At 41.7% G+C, this 23,153-nt stretch overlaps 2 protein-coding genes across 2 annotated transcripts in view; one reads left to right on the top strand and one right to left on the bottom strand.

Moving 5' to 3' along the window:
• TUBGCP6 (tubulin gamma complex associated protein 6) overlaps positions 1-2,049 on the top strand; it is a 39,880-nt gene extending 37,831 nt beyond the window's left edge. Inside the window, exons 44-46 of the mRNA XM_041471496.1 lie at positions 15-214; positions 991-1,153; positions 1,977-2,049. Coding sequence (XP_041327430.1) covers positions 15-214; positions 991-1,142 — 352 coding nt within the window. The 3' untranslated portion in view covers positions 1,143-1,153; positions 1,977-2,049. The remainder of the gene's footprint in view (positions 1-14; positions 215-990; positions 1,154-1,976) is intronic.
• A 3,589-nt stretch (positions 2,050-5,638) lies between these two features.
• SELENOO (selenoprotein O) lies at positions 5,639-21,783 on the bottom strand. The gene is made up of 9 exons (XM_041471512.1): positions 21,265-21,783; positions 19,725-19,928; positions 18,594-18,774; positions 15,405-15,535; positions 14,755-15,035; positions 14,265-14,415; positions 12,322-12,507; positions 11,236-11,392; positions 5,639-10,561 (listed from the first exon to the last, which is right to left on the bottom strand). The coding sequence occupies exons 1-9, from the start codon at positions 21,771-21,773 to the stop codon at positions 10,367-10,369; spliced, it is 1,995 nt and encodes a 664-aa protein (XP_041327446.1). The 5' UTR covers positions 21,774-21,783; the 3' UTR covers positions 5,639-10,366.
• Between the last annotated feature and the right edge of the window lie 1,370 nt (positions 21,784-23,153).

Below are 23,153 nucleotides of genomic sequence, written 5' to 3' on the forward strand. Positions count from 1 at the left end.
TTTTGTTCTGTTAGGGGTCTGTTGACAGAGAAGGCAGCCCCTGTGATGAACATCATACACAGCATCTTCAGCCTTATTTTGAAGTTCCGCAGCCAGCTCATCTCTCAGTCGTGGAGCTTCGATGCCGGGAAGCAAATGGCTGTTCATCCCAACTTTGGTCTGATGCAGCAGTCGTACAATACCTTCAAGTATTACTCCCATTTCTTATTCAAAGGTAAGAAATTGCATAAATTCTAGATAGAAGAAAAGGTCAACTGGCTACTGGAATATTTTAGTAATATAATGTAAAAGTAGGAAGATTTGTATACTTAGGGAGTGTTGGAAATATAGTTCCCAAATTAAAACTGCATTGTTGTGGTTTGCCAACATCTGCCTGTACATCAAGTAAGATGTACATACAAGAAATCTAACAGATATTTCAAAACTGACTGTAAGTTTTTGCTGATTTACAAAATAAGTATTTGGTATTTAGCTGTAGTTTCATGCATACATTTTTTATTTTCTCTGGAATTGAGTTCTGAAACTTCTTTATTGGCAGCAGTGAGAGATAGTTAGATACCACTCAGAAGTAATTTTAGATATCTGTGCAATAGTTGAGTTTTGCCACTGGTATGAGATTTGGAAGTTCCGATTCCCTTGTTGGCCTAAAGCTCAGAAAGCCTTCCAGCACGTGCTCCAGGCAAGTTTTTCAGCTATTTGCCAAATGTTCTTTCCTTTACCATGGTAAAATTTAATCTCACTGTCAGCTTAGGCTATAATGTGCTGAAACAGTTACCTTCCATTTGTCTTTCTGATCTTGCTTGTGTTTTAGTACATTACTTATCCTTCATCTGGTATAAAGGTGGTTTGTGGGATCTGGTTTCCTTTTTTTGAGAGAATCTTGAATTCCTGAAGGAGGTGCATCTGCTTTTCTTAGATCTATTCTACTAAAGTATTTTTTAGTTCAGACTATATTCTTCAGGAAATGAGCTGCCCTTTTTATTCTTTAAGGGTGTCCAAAAATGGTATCAAAGGACCAAAAACAGATATTTCAGGATGAGTTAGAATGGCTGCTTCCAAATTCTACAGGAAGTCAGAACACCTGTGGGAGCCACCTAAGCCCATACTACGAGATCTATGGTTGCTTCATGGACAGAGATTAATAGACCATTCTGTAAGGAAATCTGATGAGTGACCCAGTTTTTTACACCCTCTTTGTTAAGCACTACAAAACAAATACGTGCTTGTTTATCTCCACTTGTACCTTCAGTCACCACGTATTGTAAAGTGCTCTTTCCACAATGGGTTGATCCAGAATCCATTGAAAGCCAGTCCAAAGTTGTCTGGACTTCAATGGCTTTGGCTCAGGCCCTAACTTCTAAAAATACACCTCCCCTTCTTCCTTGCATGATGCTGCTGCTTGCTAATTCCCTTGATATTGATGCATGGGATGTTTGTGAGCTTAGGGAGCTTCTGTTGGATTTTTTCCTTTGCAGTTAAGGATGTTAAGAGCAGTTGGTGTGTTCGTTCATAGACTGAGGGGTTTGTCCTAGGAATTTCTCTTTGGTTTTCTCTCTCACAATGGACTTCACTCAAGAAAACTTCAGCAGAGCTGCTTCTTTCACAGAGGTCTCCTGAGGACCTAAACATGCTTCCTGGTCAGTTGAAATTGTGATAGGAGCACACCATCTTTATTGTGAAAGATTCTGTGATTTCTTTGCTTCCATTAAAGCAACATAATAAGGAAATGCTTTGTTAGAATAATGCACTTTCACTTAGAACTGACACATAGTCTTTCTTTTGCATTTATTTGAAACATTTTGTAATTCCAGAAATAAATACTGGACTTTTCTTTTGTTAAAATGTATATTTGTTCTCAGTTTTCTGCATTATGGTTTTGGGGTTTTTTGAAGTTAAAAGCCACAGATGCTGTCAAGGATGAATTTACAATATTAATCTTAGTTGAAGCTTACTTTATTTCTTTTATTTTCTTCCAGTGGTAACAAAGCTTGTAAATAGAGGATACCAACCACATTTGGAGGACTTTCTGCTGCGAATTAACTTTAATAACTACTACAAGGATAACTGACCTCTATAGAGTAAGGATCACTGGTAACACAGTAAAACAGAAGCTGTATGTATATGCTTATGATTTATAGAAGCTTATGCAAATGCCATGCAGGAGGCATTTTTCTTCAGTGAAATAATCTGCTATCGAAAAGCTTGAAGAGTATAACCACCATATACAGAGCATGATGAGGCTTAAAATCCACTAAACCTGCCAGTTGTTTGATCTGCTAAAAATTGATACTGTCATTATTGCAGAGATAGCAGAGCTGAGTGCCTGGTCTTAACACAGGAGAGAGTGCAAAACTGTATATCTGTGAATGTGTAAATGTTGTATTTTCAGTGGTGTGAATTTCCTTCAATGTAAATACATGTATGTGAAATAAATTGACAGATACTTTCTAAAACTGTTGAGACATGGGTATGAGGTACAAATGTTCCCACAGATATTAGTACCTGGTATTTGATGTGGTTTATTTTCAATCTGATATTAATTCTTAATCTAAATAGAACTAATTTCTTTAAGACTTACAGTCACAGTGGAAGAGAACAGGATGTGCCAAAGTGGTCTGTTAGGAGATACAATATTTGACTATTCAAGTACTTGGTGATTGTTGGAACACTTGTGCCAAGCTTAGTTTCTTTATCCTTAATTTAAACTATGCATCTTATTTTGTGGTGATTATTTAAAACACCTAAAACAGAAATTCAGCATCACTAAGGCAAAATAAAGCTGTAATTCCCAATATATTCCAACTACTGTGTCCAACTAAAGGATCATATTTGTATAATTTTCCTTTTCCCACTTTTTATCCCCTTATATTGTGAGAAGAGACAATTGAACTTCCAATTAATAATACTAGAATGTTATAGAGAGGTAGTCAGCCTTGAAATACTTTGGTTTCGAGATCCTGAAGTCATGGTTGGTTAAAAGGTGGATGTCTTCATGAGGAGCTCATTGTCTGATTAGAGGACAGTTATTTAAAGCTACAGGCCTATGGACTATTGAATAAGATTATTTTATAGATAGATAGTTTTATAGATAGTTTTATGATTTTTTTCTGAATGAGAAAAGAATATACCAGCTGTGAAGCTGACCTGAATGTTTCTGCTCTGATTCAAAGTCAGTGTCAAAACATGATAATGCACAGTTGTAACATACATCTACGCTGTTTCTTTATCTGTGCTGTATTTAATCAACTCTCTGCCTTTTGTTCTACAGAAAAGGGATTGCAAGAGCAAGTGGCTTGCAGACTGAGTTGGTTTGTTGCCCAGGGAGGCAGAGAGCTGTTTGTTTACCTGACTTGTTCTTCAGGAATTTACAGGACTGGGTGTGTATGTGCAGGCTTGGCTTCTGGTGCAGACTGATGTCTTGTCCTGAAGCCCCTGGACTTCCCAGCCAGCGTCTTTGGGAGCCGTATCTGATGTTTGGGACCTTACTGCTGGCTCTACACTGTTGCTGTAGAAAGACCCATTGAACATTGTCTGAGTCCCGTGGTTTGCCCGAGGCCAACCTTTAACATAAACACGAGCAGTAACACACAACAAAGATGATCATGGAAGAGCTGGTTGGACATATTTAAGCACTCCTGGAATTCCTCCTTCCAGCAATGATGTTCTAAGTAAGTGAGACAGCCCCGGGCAAAGCGAAGAAGAATGTTGTTCCCTTTAAGGAAAGTAGTTCAGACTAGCGTGCCATGGGAGGATGGGAAGGTCTGGTTGGTGTCAGGATCCTGCCGAGCCGGGCCCCCCCGGCCCTGGAGCCCGTCCCGCTGCAGCGCGCGGCGCCGCGGCTGCAGTTGCGGGTAGCGCCCTCGAGGTGGCGCTGTCTCACCGAGGCTGAGCGGGCGCTCCGGGCGGGCGCTGCGGTCCCGCCGGGGCTGCGCTCCCGCGGCTCCGCGGGGCCGGCCCGGGGCTCCCGCCCGGCGGCGTGGGGCATCCCTGTGCGATGGTCGTGTGCTGGGCAGGGCCTTTAGGAGCGGAGCAAACTTCCAGAGCCGTCCGGCGAGGTGCTCCCGGCTGTGTCCCTTAGCCTCCGGCATGGCCCTGGCTCCGGACTGCCGAAACCTCCCTCCTTCAGCACCAAGAACAGCTACAAGTGTGGCTACGCGCCCGCCCCGCCCCGCCGAGCCGAGCCGATCTCGAACGCTTTTGTAACTTATTCTGCATTTCCCCTCCTTCTTCGGCTCTGCTATAATTTGCCTTTCTTAAACGGTTTTCATGCAAGGGAATTGTAAGCTACTTTCTGAGTCAGGGACCACATTTCACAGTGTTTTTCCAGGAACTGAGGTATGGAGGCCTGAGAGTTCTAAAAGAAAAATAATTTAAAATCTGATCCTTGAGAGGGACTTGTGAAGTCACTTCAGAAAGACGAACTTTTAAATTCATGTTTCCACGGAGGAGCCAATGAGTGAATACAAAGAGCATCCTAAGTCACCAAAAGGGTCAGAGCAGCAGTGCCAGTGCTCAGACCCGTGCTCTAGGGAATTTGTGGAGGTATGGGAGAGGCTGCTGTAGAAGATTAGGAAGTAACACAGCTTGTGTTCATTTAGTTAGTAGAAGCAAAGCTTTGAAGGTACTTGAGGTGATTACAGTTCTTTGGGCAGAGGCTGTGGGCAGATACCTGCAGCACGTGAGTCCTCGGGCAGCAGCTGAATCCTCTGTATAAAAGCTCAACTGAGGGCTGTGGATTCTTACTGTGATTTTGCAGTTGCTGGGCCCTGTGTCCACACTGTCCTTGCTCCAGGGGTGTGTCCTGGGACAAGGACTGCTCTGGCGGTGAGGTCTGGCTGCCCAATGGAGCTGGGGCACAGTTTGTGTTCTGGCTTCACTGGGGGGCTGATCCTGTTGGTTTGGTCCAGGACAGCTCTGTGGTCCAATCCCAGTGGTGAAAAAGAGGCATCGAAATAACAGTCCTAAGCTAGGATGCAAACACAGACATGTGCAGTGAAAGTCATCCTGAAGAGTGTTTGAAATTAGGGCAATTTCTTGATGTCAGGGAGTGCTGGTTCCAATCATTGGTGCAAGGAGTCAGGAAAAGGATGCCTTCATGGCAAATGGATAGCATAGCTGCAGGGTTGGAGCTCCCATCAATTTCTCCTCTTACATAACTCCAGCCATTTATTTGCAATTATTTGCAAATTTCCTTAAAGTGTTGGGTTTGTATTAAAAAAAAAAAAAAACAAAATAAAACAAAACAAAAAAACCACCCAAACCAACAAAATCAATAGCAAAGCAACATAATAGCATTTAAAGGTCAAAAAAAAAAGTATTTTTATGATTCTAAATTATTTATTTGATGTTTGTCATTCTTTGCTTATTTAATCTTCCTTCAAATGTTTTTAAGTTGGTCTGCCAAATAAGATTTAGACTATGGACATTTCAACTAGGAAGTTTTAAGGAAAAAAATTGCAGAATTGTTTCTTTCTAGATATATAACTTCTTAATAAATACAAGTTTGTTTTTTTTTCTAAGTATTTTCCACTTTTAAATACTTGGCAGAGTTGATTGACTTCTTAAGACCATTTTGACTATTTGTCAGCAACTCACTGTGGGAAGGGTAGAGGAAGGACTCATTAATGCTGGAGCATTAGCTAGCACCAGAATAGGCACAGTGAGAAACTAGTCATGAGCTGGTGGTGTGTGCTCTCAGACCCTGAGCTGCTGTCTGTCTGTCTGTCTGCACCTTCCCATGCTCCAGTGGTGGACATACCTCACCTGGCTTTGATCACCTACACTGCAGACATTTACATCTGAGCCACTTGTTTAGACTCTTTTTATAGTTATGGGGAGAAAAAGACACTTCTGAGGTGTGATTTACATGTTCTGTTTAGACATCTATGCTAGTATCAGGTAACTCACTGCCTGGAAAGCAGCTATTTCTTCCCATTTCTATATTTTTCTTTTACACAGGGAGCCTAGAGAATGTTTTAAATACAGGAGTTTACATCTTAGATGTTTGAGAATATCTCCTGAAGATCTGTGTATTTTGCCCCAGAAAAGTCACCTCTGAGAACCCAAAAATGTATTTACATGATCCTTACAGAACAGTTTCAAGAGGAATTGGCTAATAGGGCATGCTCACACACTTACTCTGATGGATCTGGGCACACAGAGTGACACCATAATGTACCCAACATCACCTTGTGAACTTACATATCCACTCAGAGAATAACTTCAGGCCAGATGCTGGGCTGGGTATCTGTCTGCTGCCTGTATGGGCACTGTGTGGAAGCTGTGGCTTTAGGGGAATTCTCAGAGCCTCATCAAAAATCCTCTCCCTGCTGCATGAGGGTGGGTCTTGCAACATTTAAACTTCCAATCACATTTTAAAAAAGGGGATTTTTTTGTTTCAAGTGAGTCTTCGTTCATGATTTTGATGATTCTTAGAGCTGCAATTCTATCACTTCTGCAACAAGCCATGAAAAGAAATCCCTTGAAGTCTAGACAATGGATTAATGGTTTGTTTTCTGGCTATATAAGCAGTGTTAAACACAGAATCAAAGTTTACTTTATATCAGGCCTTGGGTATGTTTTTTTTATCTAGGGGGTACAAAGAGATTTTGCACACTTAGCTTAGAAAACCTGACTTCTCCCCTGATTTTCTGCTCCCGTTAATGAGGCATCTGCTGCAAGAATTGCACAAACAAAAATGGTGTACTCATGTCTGTCTGGAGCTTTATCACAGCCCCTCACGTCCTCTGATTTACATGGCATGGTACCTGTGCTGCACACAGGGCAGCTGCATCCTTCAGCTCCACAGCTGATGTCAGGGTGAGGGAAAACAGAGGTGTTAAGGGGAAGTGGCAGCACCAATTTGTATACAGGTGAGAGGAACTGAGAACTGCACTGCGCACTAAAAACCTTCCCGTGGACACAGGAAGCATGAAGTCAAATGACAAGATGCAACTATGTTACCAGGGTAGTGACAGCATTGTTTAGAATTCAGACTGTGATCATACACTGGATGTGACACCACTGTGAAACCCTCCTGTTGGGTTCACATCTGCGATCAGTATTGTTAACAGTAAAACTTTCAGGAAATAGGCATTAACAAAAATATTAAAATTGCAATTTTAATTGATTTTTATAAAATAATCAAATCTGTAGCACTTATTTGGAAAAAAAACCCAACAAACCCAACCCAGAAACAAACCAAAAAAATCCCCCAAACCCACACAACATTCCAAAATAAGAGCTGACATCAAAACATTCTGCAACTGTAGATTTACAAGCTCATGAAGCAGAGTTATGGTGAGATCTTACCAAGTCATGAAAAGAGTCCCACTATCATGTGAGACTATCCAGAGACTCATCTCCAATAGGTTCTCATTTCAGTTTTGTAATCTGGGTAGGTACCACTTGATTTTATGCGAAGGTACTTTAGGATATATGATATAGCCACAGGATTAAGTCTAATCAAGTATTTCCACAGAAAGCTTTTGATAGGAAGAGTCACCACTTCATTTTGAGCACAACTCCATGGCTTTTATGTAAGCAGAATATTTGACCAGTAATACTATTTTCAGAACCCATTGCAAATGCAGGCAGTAAAAATCAGGAAGCAAATTATGATTCAAGTATTTAGATTCCCAAATGCTCTAAGCTGCACTCCCTTCTCTCTGAAGAACTGAGCTAAGTTCTAACTTTCTGATCTGGACAAAATTTGGCCTAATCATGCTGCTGCTCAACCTCCTCCTTCCACACTGCTCCAGGAACAAGAACAGAAGAAACTATCATCAGAGATCAAACTACAACCCACCTGCTGAAATTAGAGTGCTGGAAGAGCACAAGCATTCCACTTGGCTCTGGATCATCATGCTTCTTCAAACACACAGCACTGATATTACTGCATGCCCTGGGGAGCCGAGCAGTTGGGTGTCAGTGCAGCTGGAACGTGTGAAAGCTTCAGAGTTTCCACTGTTGGTGAACATCTGTTAGACATACAACTTCACTGAGTGGCACACCAAGGGGCTGCATTAATCATTCCAACCCTGCCAGACCTCTTGCACTTGACTGACATGTAAGCAAAGAATATTTAGCAGCAAATGCGTTTGCAGTTCTCACTGTAACATTCATTTTCCCTTTTAAAGATAAGATAATTGCTTGTAAATTATTCCAAAGTATCTCCTCTGTGATTTTGGCAATATAGGTGCACAATAATTTGGTAGTTAATCCAAATTCTTGGATCTCCAAACACACAATTATATTATTATTCTCCTTTTCTGTACCACTATTAACAGAGACCTACTCAACCCCCCCCAAATTATTATTATTATTAGAATGCTGTTAAAAAGACTTGATACTTCAGGCACGGTTAAGAATCATTACTTTTTACAACATTTTGGTAAAGAAAAAGCTTGGACAGAGCTCCTCTAAAACTCTGTTCCCCTCTGTGTCCCAAAAAAAAAAGATATAAACTGAGAAACAGAATCAGCACAGTTATGTTGATCAGTTTGTAGCAACTTCTCCCCATTCTGTTGCTCCCTTGTGGACCAGGCACACTGTAAGAGACCACAGGTTCTGCAAGGGGATGTCTCAAGCTATTTCAAACTGCAGATGCACTTTCCCTCCCTGATGCAGTCCTGTTTACCCAGAACTGACTTTCTGCTAATGTTTCCATTAAGTGGTTTGGTTTCAGTAACCCAAATTTAAAGGAAGGATAGTCCTCAATGAAAGCTTCAAATTCCCACAAAAATGGATTAATCCCAGCAGACCTCTTTCAACTACACCATTCTTCCATGGGCTAGGTAATACACCTAGTTTGTCCTTTTCTTTAAGGACTCCAAAATTACACAGAAAGTGCTGTGCTTGTCAGAGATCACAGTTTATCACAGATCAGTTCCTCCAGCTCCAAGACAGAATAAAAGCTTACATACAAAGCATGCCCTATGTCCTGTGACAGTGAGGAGGACAAACTGACTATTAGTGCAGATGGATAAGCAACAGTCCAGCTGTTCTTTCTGTCTGCTGACGGCTCATACTGAGGAAGACTTAAAAAACCACTATTCAACCCAAGCTGGTGACAAGTTTGCATGGGGGTAGCAGAAGAATTTCCTGGAGGACACGTAACATCTCAGTGTGAGACAGTGATCTCTTTGGAAAGAGAAGCCTTTGCATTAAACCAAACCTTTCAGGTGTCTGAACTAGTAACAGTCCTTCAAAAAGAAACTCAGAAAGCTAAGTAACAACTTCAGAACAACTCTGATGATGTGACAATAATGGCAAACAACCTTCCCCTGAAACCTCAACTGAAGCATTTTAAGTAACTTGTGAGCAAGTCAGCTCCTCTTCTCCTCCCACATCCTCCATCATCTTTTACCCAAGCTCAAACAGCATGCTCCTAAATGGCCAACTTCCAGCTTGAAGATTTTCAAGGACCATGGAAACAAACTAAATGGTGCAAGAGTAGAGAAGGAATGGAAGAGCCCCACTGACCTGCATGATGAGCAGGTACCTCACCTGCACACTTCTCAAACAGGCAGACTCTGTTAGGAGCACAGAAGTAAATACACAACAAACCCGGATTTGAGTGCTGGGGTAGTTTAAGGCTCAAACTAATTTGGCTTATGGATCCTGCCCAAGGCAATTGGGTTACAAACTGCACTCCTGAGTTTAGCAGATATTTATGGGTGCTGTGTGCAAACATACTGAACCTGAATAAACTTCACCACCAAGTTTTCAAGTGCAGATGTATGTAATCTCCCTTAATTCTGCTCTTAAAAAAAATTCAATTGCTCCCCCAAATTCTAGCCTGCACACGTTCTCAGAAAATAGATAATGATTAAATACCAATCTGCAGGTTCACAAGAAATGAACTACTTAATTAAATGAAACATAGCTTCAAACAAGCAACACTGAATCTGTTCCTCCATTAAAGAGGACTAAAAGTTTCTGCATAGAGAAAGCAGTAAATAAATATGAGAAGTACTATTAGTTAAGACATCAGACAAAAACAGATCAGATTCCTGACTTGCTGGTTTTGTCTTCACATAACAACAACTCCATTTCGATGACTGAAGTTCAGCCTGCTTCAACATAAAACCTTGTTTTTTCCTTGCAATGTAGTGAGGATAAAGGAAAAACTTTGGGCCTTAAAACATTTAGATTACTGATGTGTATGGGCTGTTGATTGTCACTGGTTTGTTCCAATGATCCACAATTGCTTCAAATTAAGCACAGCTGAAGACTGCTGCAGATGCATCCAAATGTAGTGTTGTTTCAATAACTTAATAGCACTTTGATGTTTGCCTTGCTGAATTCTTCACTGCTGAAGGAGGATCAGAGTCTTCAGTTCACAGCAAAAAACGAAACAAGGCAGTTATGAAGATCACGTAACGCAGAGCTCTGAAGCCCACAGCGGAGGTTTGCTGCAATATGATTGTTTGCTTCTGCTCTCTTGAGAACAAACAGCTGCTGTAGCAGCTGCTCCCTCCTCTTCTGCATCCTCCTTTATCTCCTGGAAACCTTCTGCTTCTTGGAATGGATGCTCTAAAAGTTTCAGCACATTTCTTACCTAGAGCGAAAACACAGCATGGTTGTTAAGAATTTAGGAAGTGAAGGCAAAATGATATGGAGACAAATCTCATGCCAAATAATGAGCAAGTGTATTGTATTTAATACATGAACTCCAGACAAGCCAAATATTAAACAGATGAACAATATACATAAGATGCAAACTGTAAAACTGTACCTGGCTGCGTTTGTATGTGTATGGGACTCAGGCTCAAATAACTTGAAATGCAAATATTAAATATAAATTCTTATATAATTTCTCAAAATAATTAATTTCCCCATATTCTGCATGTAATGTTCCACATGCTGAAGTCCACAGGTGAAAGCTGTACATTTTAAAAGGTAACATTTTCCAGAAAGTAACAAATATAAATTTACCCTCAACTGCCTTCCAAGCCACTCTCAGGACGTAAAAGCAGTGTACATGCCTTGTCCTGAGGTCAGCCTACAAGAGCTGGTGAAGTTCACATTCAGAGTTTTTATTCCATTATTTGTACTGCAGTCCTTAAAATTAAAGTTACAATAAAAACAATAGAGATCTCCTGAACAGTGAATTCCCGATCCCCTTACTGCCCAAGATTCCAGACTAAATTTTGCCTGGTATAATGTCAGTCATTGACAGCACCACTATACATCCACACAAGCCTAGAGAGAGAGAGAGCAATAATAGCATACCTCTGAGAAATCCCCATTTTCAGCTGCTTCTATGGCATTCTGGGCAATATAATTCCTCAAGATATATTTTGGATTGTTTGAATTCATGACCTTGACATGCTCTGTGTTCCAGGCATCAGAATTACCAACGCTTTCTATTTCTTTCTGCAAACGGACTCTGAAATTAAGCAACAACTGGTTTTTACCAAGAACCATATGTAGAAGTTGACACATTTTCTTGTTTTGAGATACTTCATTTGCAGTTCTTAAAAAATACTACATCATCTATAATGCTCTCAGTTTATAAAATGCAGCATGACAACAGACTAGAAAACACCACTTAGTTTAAAAGCAGGGACAGTCAGCAGATCCTGACACAGCTTGAGGAAGTGGCACAGCACAGCTTTTCTGTTCTCCAGTCAGATCAAGACACAGGATATGGTCTGTTCTGCATTGCTCTGCAACAACTGACACACTCAGGTCTGTCTTTCAAGTATTTCTACATTGTTTATTGGTAAAAGCTTTTGCTGTTCTGGTAAAAGCACGAGGATGCAATACAGCAGAGGCAGTTTCAGGTACCTTCTATCAGTAATATTTGCTAAAGCTCTCAGCCCTGCTGGAGAATAAGATCACTAGAACAGTCTGGACATTTGTTTTTCCTGGCCATGATTTCTGTTTTCACTCTCTGATTAAAAATACTTGCTTTCTGTATTAACACATAGACTTTTCCATTGGAGAAAAACTTCAAAGGATAGAATGCTTAGAGGTCAGTCAGTTGTAGTTATTGAGCACTTAAAAGTTCACAACTGGAATTAGTCTATGTCAGAATCAACATCAACACTGCTGAAGCACTTTTCATATTAGATTTGATGCTACATGATTTCTACATCTTCACACTACCTCAAAATTTAGTAAACAAAGTAAGATGATGTCCTTGAACTTTCACAGCAACAAAGACACTGATGATGGCAGTAGACAATATTCTTCAGTTGCATGCCCTCCCCACCCTCCTAATCTATATTTGAGATATGGTGTCTTTTGTGAGACATGCACATTGTTCTCAAAATGCAGGAATATAACAGTGCTATCAGTACTGAGAAACCTTACCTGTATTTCTCCAGCCATTCCTTCCAGTGTCTTTTATTTCTGCTAAGTAAATCGTCTGCGGTTAATTGCTGCAGTTTAGAGAACTGTTCAATGCGCTCCAGTTCTTTATTTATATTAGCTTTTGTTCCAATTAATGCTAACAGCTGAGGATTAGACTGAGCCAGCATCAGCATCATTGACAGTTGTCTGGGAACAAAAAGAGCAAACATGTTAGATACTAAAGTTGAGCTGCTCGTCAAGAACCATCTCTTTGCAATCAAAGTAGATACAAAAACATTCACAACAAACTGGGATTTCACTAGAGAGGTTAAGTAACAGAAATTTGTAATTAACAAAACAACTTTTTTTATAAATTATCCTAATTTTACTGTTTCTTCTTCCTTCTTCAGTGTGTTTAATTAATACTCCTGTGGTATATAAAGTGCAGATAGTAGATTTTTAAAATTAGTGGTTTAGTTGCACTATTCTCATCAAAATACCCTTTGAACTCCGAAAGAAATTTGCTAAAAATTTTTGATCTTATTTAGCTATGAAGATAATATAGAGTTCAAAGGTTTTGTTGTTTGGGGTTTTTTTTTTTTTTCTTTAACACCTACTAATTTTGCCAGTACTAATAAAAACCCAATTGATATGGGGAAAATACCTCATTTAAGTTGCATGAGACAACATTGTGTTTGAATTTTTTAGTTAGCAAGTCTAAATCACAGACTGAGAACTGCTTTCTGGTAATAAATTCCAAACAATATCCAGACTATTTTGCTGCAAGTTTGACTAGGATTGCATCTTTTAATATTTCACTGTGTTAGCTGGTGCTGTACAGTAGCTACACCTTATTTTGCAATACTGTGCTAGCTTTTATTTTTCCTGAATTACTAACTACAGCATAGCATAAAGTAAAATAAAAACCCAAAGAGCTGCAGCATATCAAAATACAATGTGTTTTTATTTTCTCTGTGAATGCAGTTTTAAGCAAAGGACAAAAGAAAACATTTCTCCCGGCATCAAAACAGACTCATTATATCAAGTTATATTTTCCTACTTTTAGTCAGCAGAGAGAAGCCACATGCTTTGATTTATGAGTTCATATGAAGTACTATCCAGATCTGGTGTACACATCTGACATGCCTAGATCTGTGATATCCAAGTGCTGGGATTAAAAAATAAATCAGTCATGCACTCACTTTAATACAGTACTATTCCCCTCCAAAATGATCCCTATCATGATGACTTACAGCTACTTTTCATGTTTCTCTAGTCCTGAATGCAGTGTTTAAAAAATATTGTCCCATCTCTACCACACAAACCATCTCTGTATTGTGCTATCAATACACAGCAAAAGCTGAAAATTTGGTAGGTTCATTACCTTCATGGAGCACTTACTAAACAAGGCTGGTGGGAGGGAGAGAAGTATATCGAAAAAACCTTTAATTTTTTCTCCCCCATCTCCAAAAACTGAAAAACTGCTGCAGACACTGTTATAAACAGCAGATGAACATGAATTATTATTTTTCCATGCTCAGAGTAGCTGGACTGCAGAACAAATGGGGCATGGACTACACCACCTCAAGGTTATCCTTAGGCCAGAACTTTGGCAGTTGAAAGTGACTTTTTGCTGACACTACACTAGCAGAACACAGTAGCATTGTAGCTCAAACCCATTTCTTCTCTAAAATACTTCCATATCACTTCATTACTTGTCAATCTCATTTCCTCAAGTCAGCAGAAACAGGGAAGGAAATAAAAAAAAAAAAAGACCAAGCAAAAGCTCAGACAACTTTAACTCAAAAGCCAACTGCTGAAAGTCACTGCTGTGTACCATAGTGCATCTACTTAACAGTGACATTTCTAATCTTAAAATCAGTGAAATATTATATACCATGCATACCATTATGGTTATAATGAAACTAAAAGCAAAAACCAAAAGCATTTAAGAAAAGTAATACCTTGGATCCATCTGTGGTTTAAAAACAACTTTCAGTTCTTCGACAGAAGCACACTGACTTGTAAGGTCTTCCAAGAAACCTTCAAATTTTGAAGGATCAATGTCTACTGAGAATGAACTCAGCAAGTAAAAAATATTTGTGAAGTCTCCGGCTGAAAAAAAAATAATTTATCAGTAATGCAACTAATAAAGCAGCAGGAAAGCAGTTCCCATACTTCCTCCCTCCCTCCTCCCTCAGCAGTACAGGTCACCATTCTAAAGAAGCAAATAAACTGTTCTTTCAGTGAGGGTGCAAATGTGAGTTGCATAAGGCAACAACTACTCCACAGTTCACACAAAGGTAATTATTTTCAGCCTTTTGTTCTTCTCCCAAATAACAACGTAGTTGCACAAGGCTATTTTCTTTTAAGGTCAAGATATAAATTGTATTTTGATTTGATAATAGACTCTGATAGGCTATTAAATAAGCACCTTCTGTGCTGTTCACCAACCTGTGAGATGCATGGTTTCAAGCAGATCAGACACCAGCTTCCTATCTTCTTCTAATTCCAGTTGGATTAGGCCTAGTTTTTTTCTCATCTTCTGCAAATAGTGTTTCTCAAATTCTGCATCATATTCCTCTTCCAGGATGAGTTGGCTTATTTCCAAGGGCAGCTCTGGAACTAAAGCTTCAGCAAGTTTCCCCAGGTTCCACTTGCAAATCTCTGGCTGTTTGTTGTAAGCATAGCGCCCTGTATTATCAGACCCATTGCACACGTGCTCAGGGTCATACCTACAAGAGAAGAAATTGTTAGCATTCTTCTACTTATCTGGACACTAATACTGTGAGAAGTAGTACTTTTATTATTTTTTATTATTTTAGTCTGCTGGAACTACAAAATTTGAAAGGAAACACTCCTTGATTCTTTTCCCAAAGCCACAGGCTACAAGAACAGTCTAACAGCTAGAGAAGTTGTGAACACATTTAAAGTACATTGACAAGAAGAATTATAGGACAACTACCTTGATCTCCTTTGCCGTGAAGGTAATTCAAAAGTCTGCTTTAGAGTTAAAATATTAAAGCAACCACAAGCAAACACCAGGATTGTCCTACATAGCAAGAACAACATATGTACATTGCAAACAATGATGCCACACTGACCTGTCCATAAACCCAAAAGGGCCATAGTCAATGGTGAGTCCAACAATACTCATGTTGTCTGTATTCAGCACGCCATGGCAAAACCCCACACACTGCCACTCAGCAACCAGCCTCGCTGTCCGCTTGGTGACCTGAAAGAAAGGACATTGTGTTCATTTGTCACCACAACAATGTATTTCCAACACATTCATGTATTTCCTAGTCTGAACTATGTTTCTACAGCTCCCATGGAAGCAGATTCTGGCAGTATGCCGTGCACACAAACATCTTAAGGACAGCTTGCCTCTCTCCTCCTGTCAGTAGCTCCCCTGTTTCCCTGCCTCTCATTTCCACTTGCATCCACTTCTCTCCTTCCATGCTTGACTTGTCAGCCAATTGAACAGCTTTCAAATGCTCTGGGGACAGGACACTGAAACAATGTAAACTGCCTGAGGTCAGACTTGCATACTAGTGCAGTCATTATACAAATATATTCTTTTGCCCATTATTAATTTTAAAGAGTAACTAAAGGCAGGGAATCACATAAGCAAGTGTAGTCTTTTGGTTTACCTCATATGTAGGGGTGATTTAGAGGGAGGTTAAAGGGCTGACACAAAAAACTATTCCGTGCAAACAGGTTTTAGCACTGATAAGCATTTCTCTCCATGTTCTGAGAGTGGAAATAAAGCTACAAGATTAAATAAAAATATTGCAAGAACAATGATTTTATTTAAATGCAATTCTTCACCGAATGCATTTTCATCAGTAATTTTTCACTGCTGAACTGAGAACTATTTATATGGAACTAATTGTATGGAATTGACTAAAATCACTGCATGTGCCCCATCCTTCAAATAAATAGTGTAACATTTTAAAGCAGTCCTAGTTATTTAAATACATTAACCCACCTGTCAACTACAACACTAAAAATCTAAAAGTCATGAAGCTAACATGGTTTTTAAATAAAACTAGTTGCAAATACTTTACTAAATTGCTGTAAGTAAAAATTTTGCATAGCCATTCACTAAAGCTTTTAAATCAAATTATTTTCATAGATAAAATCATTCTTCTTCCCAAATAGCTAACAATGCACAAAAATTCAACAACTATTTGCTCCATGCTGCAGTGTAAGTATATTTCATTGAGGTTCAAAAGACAACCTATAAATTGTTTAATTAGATGTTTCTATGCCTTTGTGTTCAAATCCAGAATTTTTCTACCTTTTTTTTAAAAAACACACGCAGTCAAGTAAAGAAGAAAAATTAGACAAATCTTGCCCTGACAGGCAGTGAAAACCACAAATGATGCATAGAACACAACCTTTTGGTCTACCTTGAGACCCCACACTTCTAATTTTTCCAAAATTCTCCTGGTAGGTACTTTACACATTTTCCCTGAGTGCTGATTCACGGGGCAGCTGGAAGCCAGCAGCCAGCTACATGTGTCCAAACTGATTACCTAGGCCATGACCCAGTAAGAGAGGCACACCCTGCAGAATGGCTCTCTGCCAGGAAAATATAAAATTTAAAAATGAAAAAGTCCTGGCCACCAGGGGTGGGATGAAAGCACTCCAGTGGTAAGGCAGTCCTTGTATGGATGCATTGCTCTCCACCAGGGTTCTGGCAAAAAGAAATCCCCCTGATGAGAGTGCCCAAAAGCAACTAAAGCTTGGGTGCCACTCAAAGATGGGTATATTGATAATGAAGAGACAGCTCTGCATCTTCTTTGACCTTTATTTTTCATCAACATTTTTCTACAGCTAGCCAAACTAGAAGGCAAGTATGGTGTATGTATAAATGAGACTGTCAGCTCAAGGACATGCTCATTTAAATTTAAACAACAGCTACAAATTATTTGAGAAGTACAGCTAATGATGTCTGCTTTCTAGACAGTGCTGTGAAATGCAACCACCTGTACTTTTTTCTCCATTTCCTCCACAGTGCAGAAAGAATGATAAAACAAGATAGAGTTGAAGTGACAGCGGTTCCCTGCAAATGGATGTGTTTGTTTCATTTAAAAAGGATGATTTTCAGGTGGAGGAAAGTCAGGAAAGTCTCCACTAAGGATGAGAGAGAAAATATGAGGAGGCAATGACAGCACAGACATGGGAGTGTGGACAGGCAGTGGCACGAGGAGCACAACAAACAAAAAATGGATCTGGGGAAACAAGAAAAGGATGCTAGGAATATGGGTGGAGGGAAGGAAAAGGAAACCAGTAGTAACTGGGCCAGGAAAAGCAGCCAAAAGAAGCAAGGAAGAAGCAGACTGGGCACACACACATTCACAAAGATCCCCAAGTCCCATGACTTTTCTGCCATCAGGAAGCAAACATGCCATCACAGCTACAGAGCTGAACACAACAGAGTGTGTTCAACAACACAACAAGCCACAGCTCTCCTCATCAAACCAAACTGTTCACACACAAAGGACTTATCCAGCAGAGTTAAATTCTTTGGAACATAGTGGTGAACTAAGCCACAGCTTGCTTTGAAGAATTAATGCAAGTATGCACAGGTTGTGGTAAAGAAAAAAAAGGCACGAAACCAAACTGTAGAATGTCAGCTATCAAGTCTGGCTTTTGACCTCTTACTGGTCTGTTATGAAAGTGCATCCATCATGCTGCAGCCATTCCTTCAGTTCATACCAGATAAGTTCAGGCTTTAAAGCACCACAACAGCTTTCAGAAAGTATTAGACACTGGTATTTTTTAATTACCCTGTTTGCTGGCTAGTTATAGAAGTGCTCAACTGCCTTGAAACATTTCAGTTCTGAAGTTTGAAGTTAAACTGATTTGCAGACAACATTCCTGTTTGTAATTTGGAAAATGAGACTCAGCATCTCAGTATTTTACAAAATGATGCCTTGCAAGTAATGTCTCAGCACCATCAACTCATCATCTGACAGTAAGAGCCAGAACTCCCTCTCCCAGTCTAAGATAGTTCCAGAAAATTGAGATAAGCCTTTGGAAGCTTCCCCAAAGCAGGGAAATCATGATTTACCATTAGGAAGGTTACACTGTTTTCACTGGTTAGATCAATACCAACACTGCTTTCATCAATAAACGGGGTCCACTAAGGATGCTTTCTTCAAAGAGGAGTTCAGACAATTGAGTGATACGAAGTATTAACTGACTCCAGTCACCTGTGCTTTCAGATGCACTTCCTAAAGACAACTGATATGGATTTATGAAGAGAATCTGATCTTCCTTACCTCTTTGAAGAAAGCAGCATTCCTCTGAACAGTGTCGTCCGAATAAGCCTCCTGGATTTCTGGGTAGAAAGTGCTGATCACATAATCAAGCATCTGTATTCGAATGTCGTTTCGGTTCACGCTGGGACCCTTGCGTCCTGTGTATTCATCAGGGGGCTTAAAAATTTCAAAAGAGCCAAATCTGTTTCAAAATAAAAACATGTTTGAGAATTATCTGATACTATTAATTTGATATTGCATGTAATAAAAACATTTACTGTTGTTGCAATAACAGCACATGATCTCTTAACACCAATTCTTCAGGTGACCGAGAGAAAAGATCTGCAAGATTCCTACACTGAACGTGGTGAGGCTCAGTGACTTGGTGAAAGGAAGCTCCTACATCCTCATGTAACCAAACTGACCAACCTTGCCAGTACTGAACACCAGCTCATTAAAGTTTCTTACAACTCCTTCTACTGAAAAATTTTTATCCTGCTAATATGTAGAAGTTGGACTTTTTTTAAATACTAGACTGTACATCAAGCATACCAGATATATTTTCCATATATGTAAACACACAGGAATGCACACAAATACACACATACATATTCCTCATACCTCACATGTTCTTCATACCTCACCTTCCTCTAATATTCTGTAACCTTAGAGGAAGCAATGCAACTTCCTGAAATGCCTAATGGCTTCTGCTGCAGCAAGAACCTCATACACTTCTCAGGCAGGGAAAGTACACCCAAACTCTCACAGAACTACATTAGAACTGGAATTAAGGATCAAGGTATAATTCACCACTATTACTAGTACTATAAAAAAACAATAATGTATTCTGTACAGGAATAAACATGAAAAATATCTTCTCCTAAGTCTGCAGAACTTACTTCTTCTTTCTACCAGGCCAGCATCTCTAGTATTTATTTGTCTCAGTGCAAAGACAGCAGCCCATCCCATCTGCTGAACAAGAAAAACAGCTTCCTACAGCCCAGCCAAAGAAGTTCCAAGCCTCCAGAACAAGAAACAAACAAACAGTGTGTACTGTTAGGGAAATACAGTTTAAAAGACTGCTTAGTTTTACAGGAAAAAAAAAAACAAAAACAAAACCAAAACAAAATGATCAACAAAATAGGCTCCTACCTTATAAATGTAGAGGCTATTCTCAGAACAACCGTACACCTTTCATTTTTTGGATTTCCATCATAAAACATGTCCCGAACGACTCTGGAGTCGGATGTGACGCAGGTGCCAGCCCGTGTTGTTGGTATTCCCAGGTGAAACATGGCCTCGCTGCACAGGAACTCCCGGATGCTCGACCGCAGCACTTTCCGACCATCAGCTTGTCTGCACCAAGGAGACATGGATGGCTTTTAGCCTACAAAGGCAGGAACTCCTGTCTCCTCTGTAGCAGCAGAGAAATAAAAGCCTAGAAGTGACACACTCTGTCCATGGTCCCACAAAAATGTAGTGGCAGATGTGAAAAGCTGGACCTTCAAACTTCTGCTGAAGTTCAATCACATGGACACAACAACTTGCAATGAAGAGCACACACAACAGAATAAACCTTCCAGGCACACATATCCCTTCTAATCATTAACTATGTTTGTTTTATTGATGCAACAGTCTTTAATATTTTTTTTAAATTTGGACAGCTATAGCTATTTTATTGTTTATCAAGTCAATGTCTTCTTCTTAATTAAATGAAATATGATGAAAAATATCATTTTGAATCTTTCTGGGTAAGCAGTCTAGAAATGGGGTCCTAAATATGAGCATGCACAACAGCTGCACTAAAAAAAAAAGAAACCCAAACACCTAAACAAACTAGCTTATTTAATAGATACTAAGCATATGGAACAGACACAGGTGGTTCTCAGCCCACACTCCCAGCACTTCCAAAGCCACAGGCAAGCAGGAGAGCTGCCCAGGGCAGATCTACAAAGCTACCACTATATCTGGGATTTTCACTGAGATTTCCTTAACCCTCACAGACCTGAAGAAGGCCTTCAGAGGACCACATACATGAAACTAAGGTGTTACAGAGACCGTATGGCTGGAACAGAAAATATGGGAAATGCAAGTGGGAAAAATTACCTGAAATATTTAAAGTATTTAAAGGTTAAGGTGACTAATGGAGATACCCATCCCTTGCAGGGATTTGGCCATATAGCATTCTGGGGACTCTTCCACTATTTCCTCCTACAGCTGGGAAGAGTGGGAGGAAGGACCAGCAGGACCAAAATGCCCACTTTCAAATCCCGTCTGTGTGGGCAGCAATTACACACCGCTCTCCTCACTGTCATCATGGTCTGCATCCTGCCACAGGGGGAAACCACAGGGATTACCAGGGCTATCCCTGGTGAATAACCAGGGACAGAAGTAATGTACACCTGAACGATGCAGAGAAATGCAGTTACACTCTTGTTTTCCAGTGGAAAATTTTGCCACCTCCTGCTCCGGCATTTAAGCATTACACTCGCTGCTGCCAAAGTTAAACAAAAAACAAATAACCACGAGGGCTTTAGAGGTGACCTTTGCCTCAGGGAACGATCCTCAGCACGGTACCAGCCCCTCGTCAATGCGATCTCGGGCCGTCCCCGTCCCCGTCCTCCCCTCACAGCGCCCGAGCCAGGCACGGGGCAGCGGGCGCTGCTGCGGTCCCGTCCCGCCCGGGCCTTACCGGGAAAAGGGGGTGATGCCGGCGCCCTTGAGCTGGATCTCCCAGCGCTCGCCCCGCGGGCCCAGCACCTCGCCCAGGTACATGGCGGCGCCGTCGCCCAGCTGCCCCGCGAAGCTGCCGAACTGGTGGCCGCAGTAGCAGTGCGCCGCGGGCTGCGCGCCCGCCGGCACCCGGTTCCCGCTGAAGAACAGCGCGGCCTCGGCCTCCGCCGCCGCCGGGTCGGCCGCGGGCGCCTCCAGCCCCAGCAGCGCCAGCGCCGGCAGCGACATGGCCACGAGCCGCGGGTTCTGCAGCGGGCTGGGCCGCACCCGAGCGAAGCAGGCGCCGGGCACGGTCCGCGGGCCGCTCTCCTCCGAGGCGTCTACGGGCAGCGAGCGCAGAGCCAGGTTGTCGAAGCGCAGAGCGCCCAGCCAGCCCCCGCCGCCCTCGGGCTGCTGCATGGCCGGGCCCGAGGCCGCCCGCATCAGCCGCGGGGCGAAGCGAGCGGCGCTGCGCAGCACCGAGGCCATGCGCCCGGGCCGGGGGCGGCGCCGCCGCGAGTCCCGCCCATGGGGACAGCCCGCCCGGAGACCGGGAGCGCGGCTGGGCCCGGCGGGTGAAACTGGCCCCGGGCGGAGCAGCGCGGCCAGCGGCTCGCGGGGGGACCCACAGGAAGAAAAAAGATAAACGAATGTATGCCGCAAGTCAGAGCTTATTCAGAATGCTCCTGTTTTGTGTTATTTCAGTCAATAGCAGCTACCTCAGTGGTGGGTCAAGACCAAACCTCTCCAAGGCGCGCACACTTAGTTTCTCTGAAGGCTCCAGTGGATGCCGCCACTCAAACCCGGACATAGCAGGTAAACCATCTGCAGACTGTAGATGGCGCTAAATTACTACTATTGCTTGTACTCTCCGGCTAAACTGAGCCGTGAGTCTCAGCTCTAAAGAATCGGCGTGTAGCCATAACAGAGAGACAACGAGGTGACGGCAGCAGGGAGAGGGAGGGGAGCTGCCCAGCGGTGGGTGCTGCACACCCAGAGCCCTGTTGCCCTTGTACAAACCTGAGCAGCTTTGCCGAGCTTGCCCACACAACTCTCCTGCAGGCCCTGGAGAAAGCACATGTGCAGCTTAGTTGCTGGAGAGACACATTACAGTAATAACCAGCCAGCTCTAATCAAATATCACTTTTCATTACTTTGTCCAGTTTGTAAATCATCTCTGTAGCCAGAATCAGGGACATCTTACCACTGAAAAAATGTCACCTAGCTGGGATAAGTTTTTCCCACTTTCCCTCACATACTAGTCATGATACACAAGTACCAAGTATCTTGGATAAGGCAAGTGTGAAAGTAGCTGTGTGCACCTTTCCCCCTGCCCTTATCATCACTAGAGCTTTTCCATGTCATACTACACAAACCAGCAGACAAAACATCCAAGCAAAAGCGTTTGCTCACTTTGCAGCACAGTCACCCCCAGCAGGGAGCTACGATGGAGGAGCCAGAGCCAGGTTAGGTGTCCGGACTCAAAGGACAAGGGCTTGTTATGGAAAAGAGCACACATTCCCCCAGCTCCCAGCCTTTTCTCTGCTGGGAGTGAGGGTAAGAGCCTCCCTGGAATATAGAAAGCTCCACTCTGCAGCAGGCACAAGGCAAGCGACAGAGGGGATAACTACACAACCCCCAGCCAGCTTCTTCAGCTGGGAGCGGCTGAACAAGACAGCTGCTTCAGCTGTTCCTGGGTCCTCCCATACACAGGGACACACACAAGACCTCCTGAGGTGTGAGGATATACACAGCTGTGCATTTTTTCACCCGAAGAGTCAATAGACTGATTTCAGGTGTGTATCTTTGGAGCAACTTTTGTCCTGTGCTTGATGTCTTCCATGTGCATTTCTATCAAAGCAAGGGCGT

The sequence above is a fragment of the Pyrgilauda ruficollis genome, unplaced genomic scaffold (assembly GCF_017590135.1).
Source record: "Pyrgilauda ruficollis isolate IOZ18807 unplaced genomic scaffold, ASM1759013v1 scaffold27, whole genome shotgun sequence".
Lineage (NCBI taxonomy): Eukaryota > Metazoa > Chordata > Aves > Passeriformes > Passeridae > Pyrgilauda > Pyrgilauda ruficollis.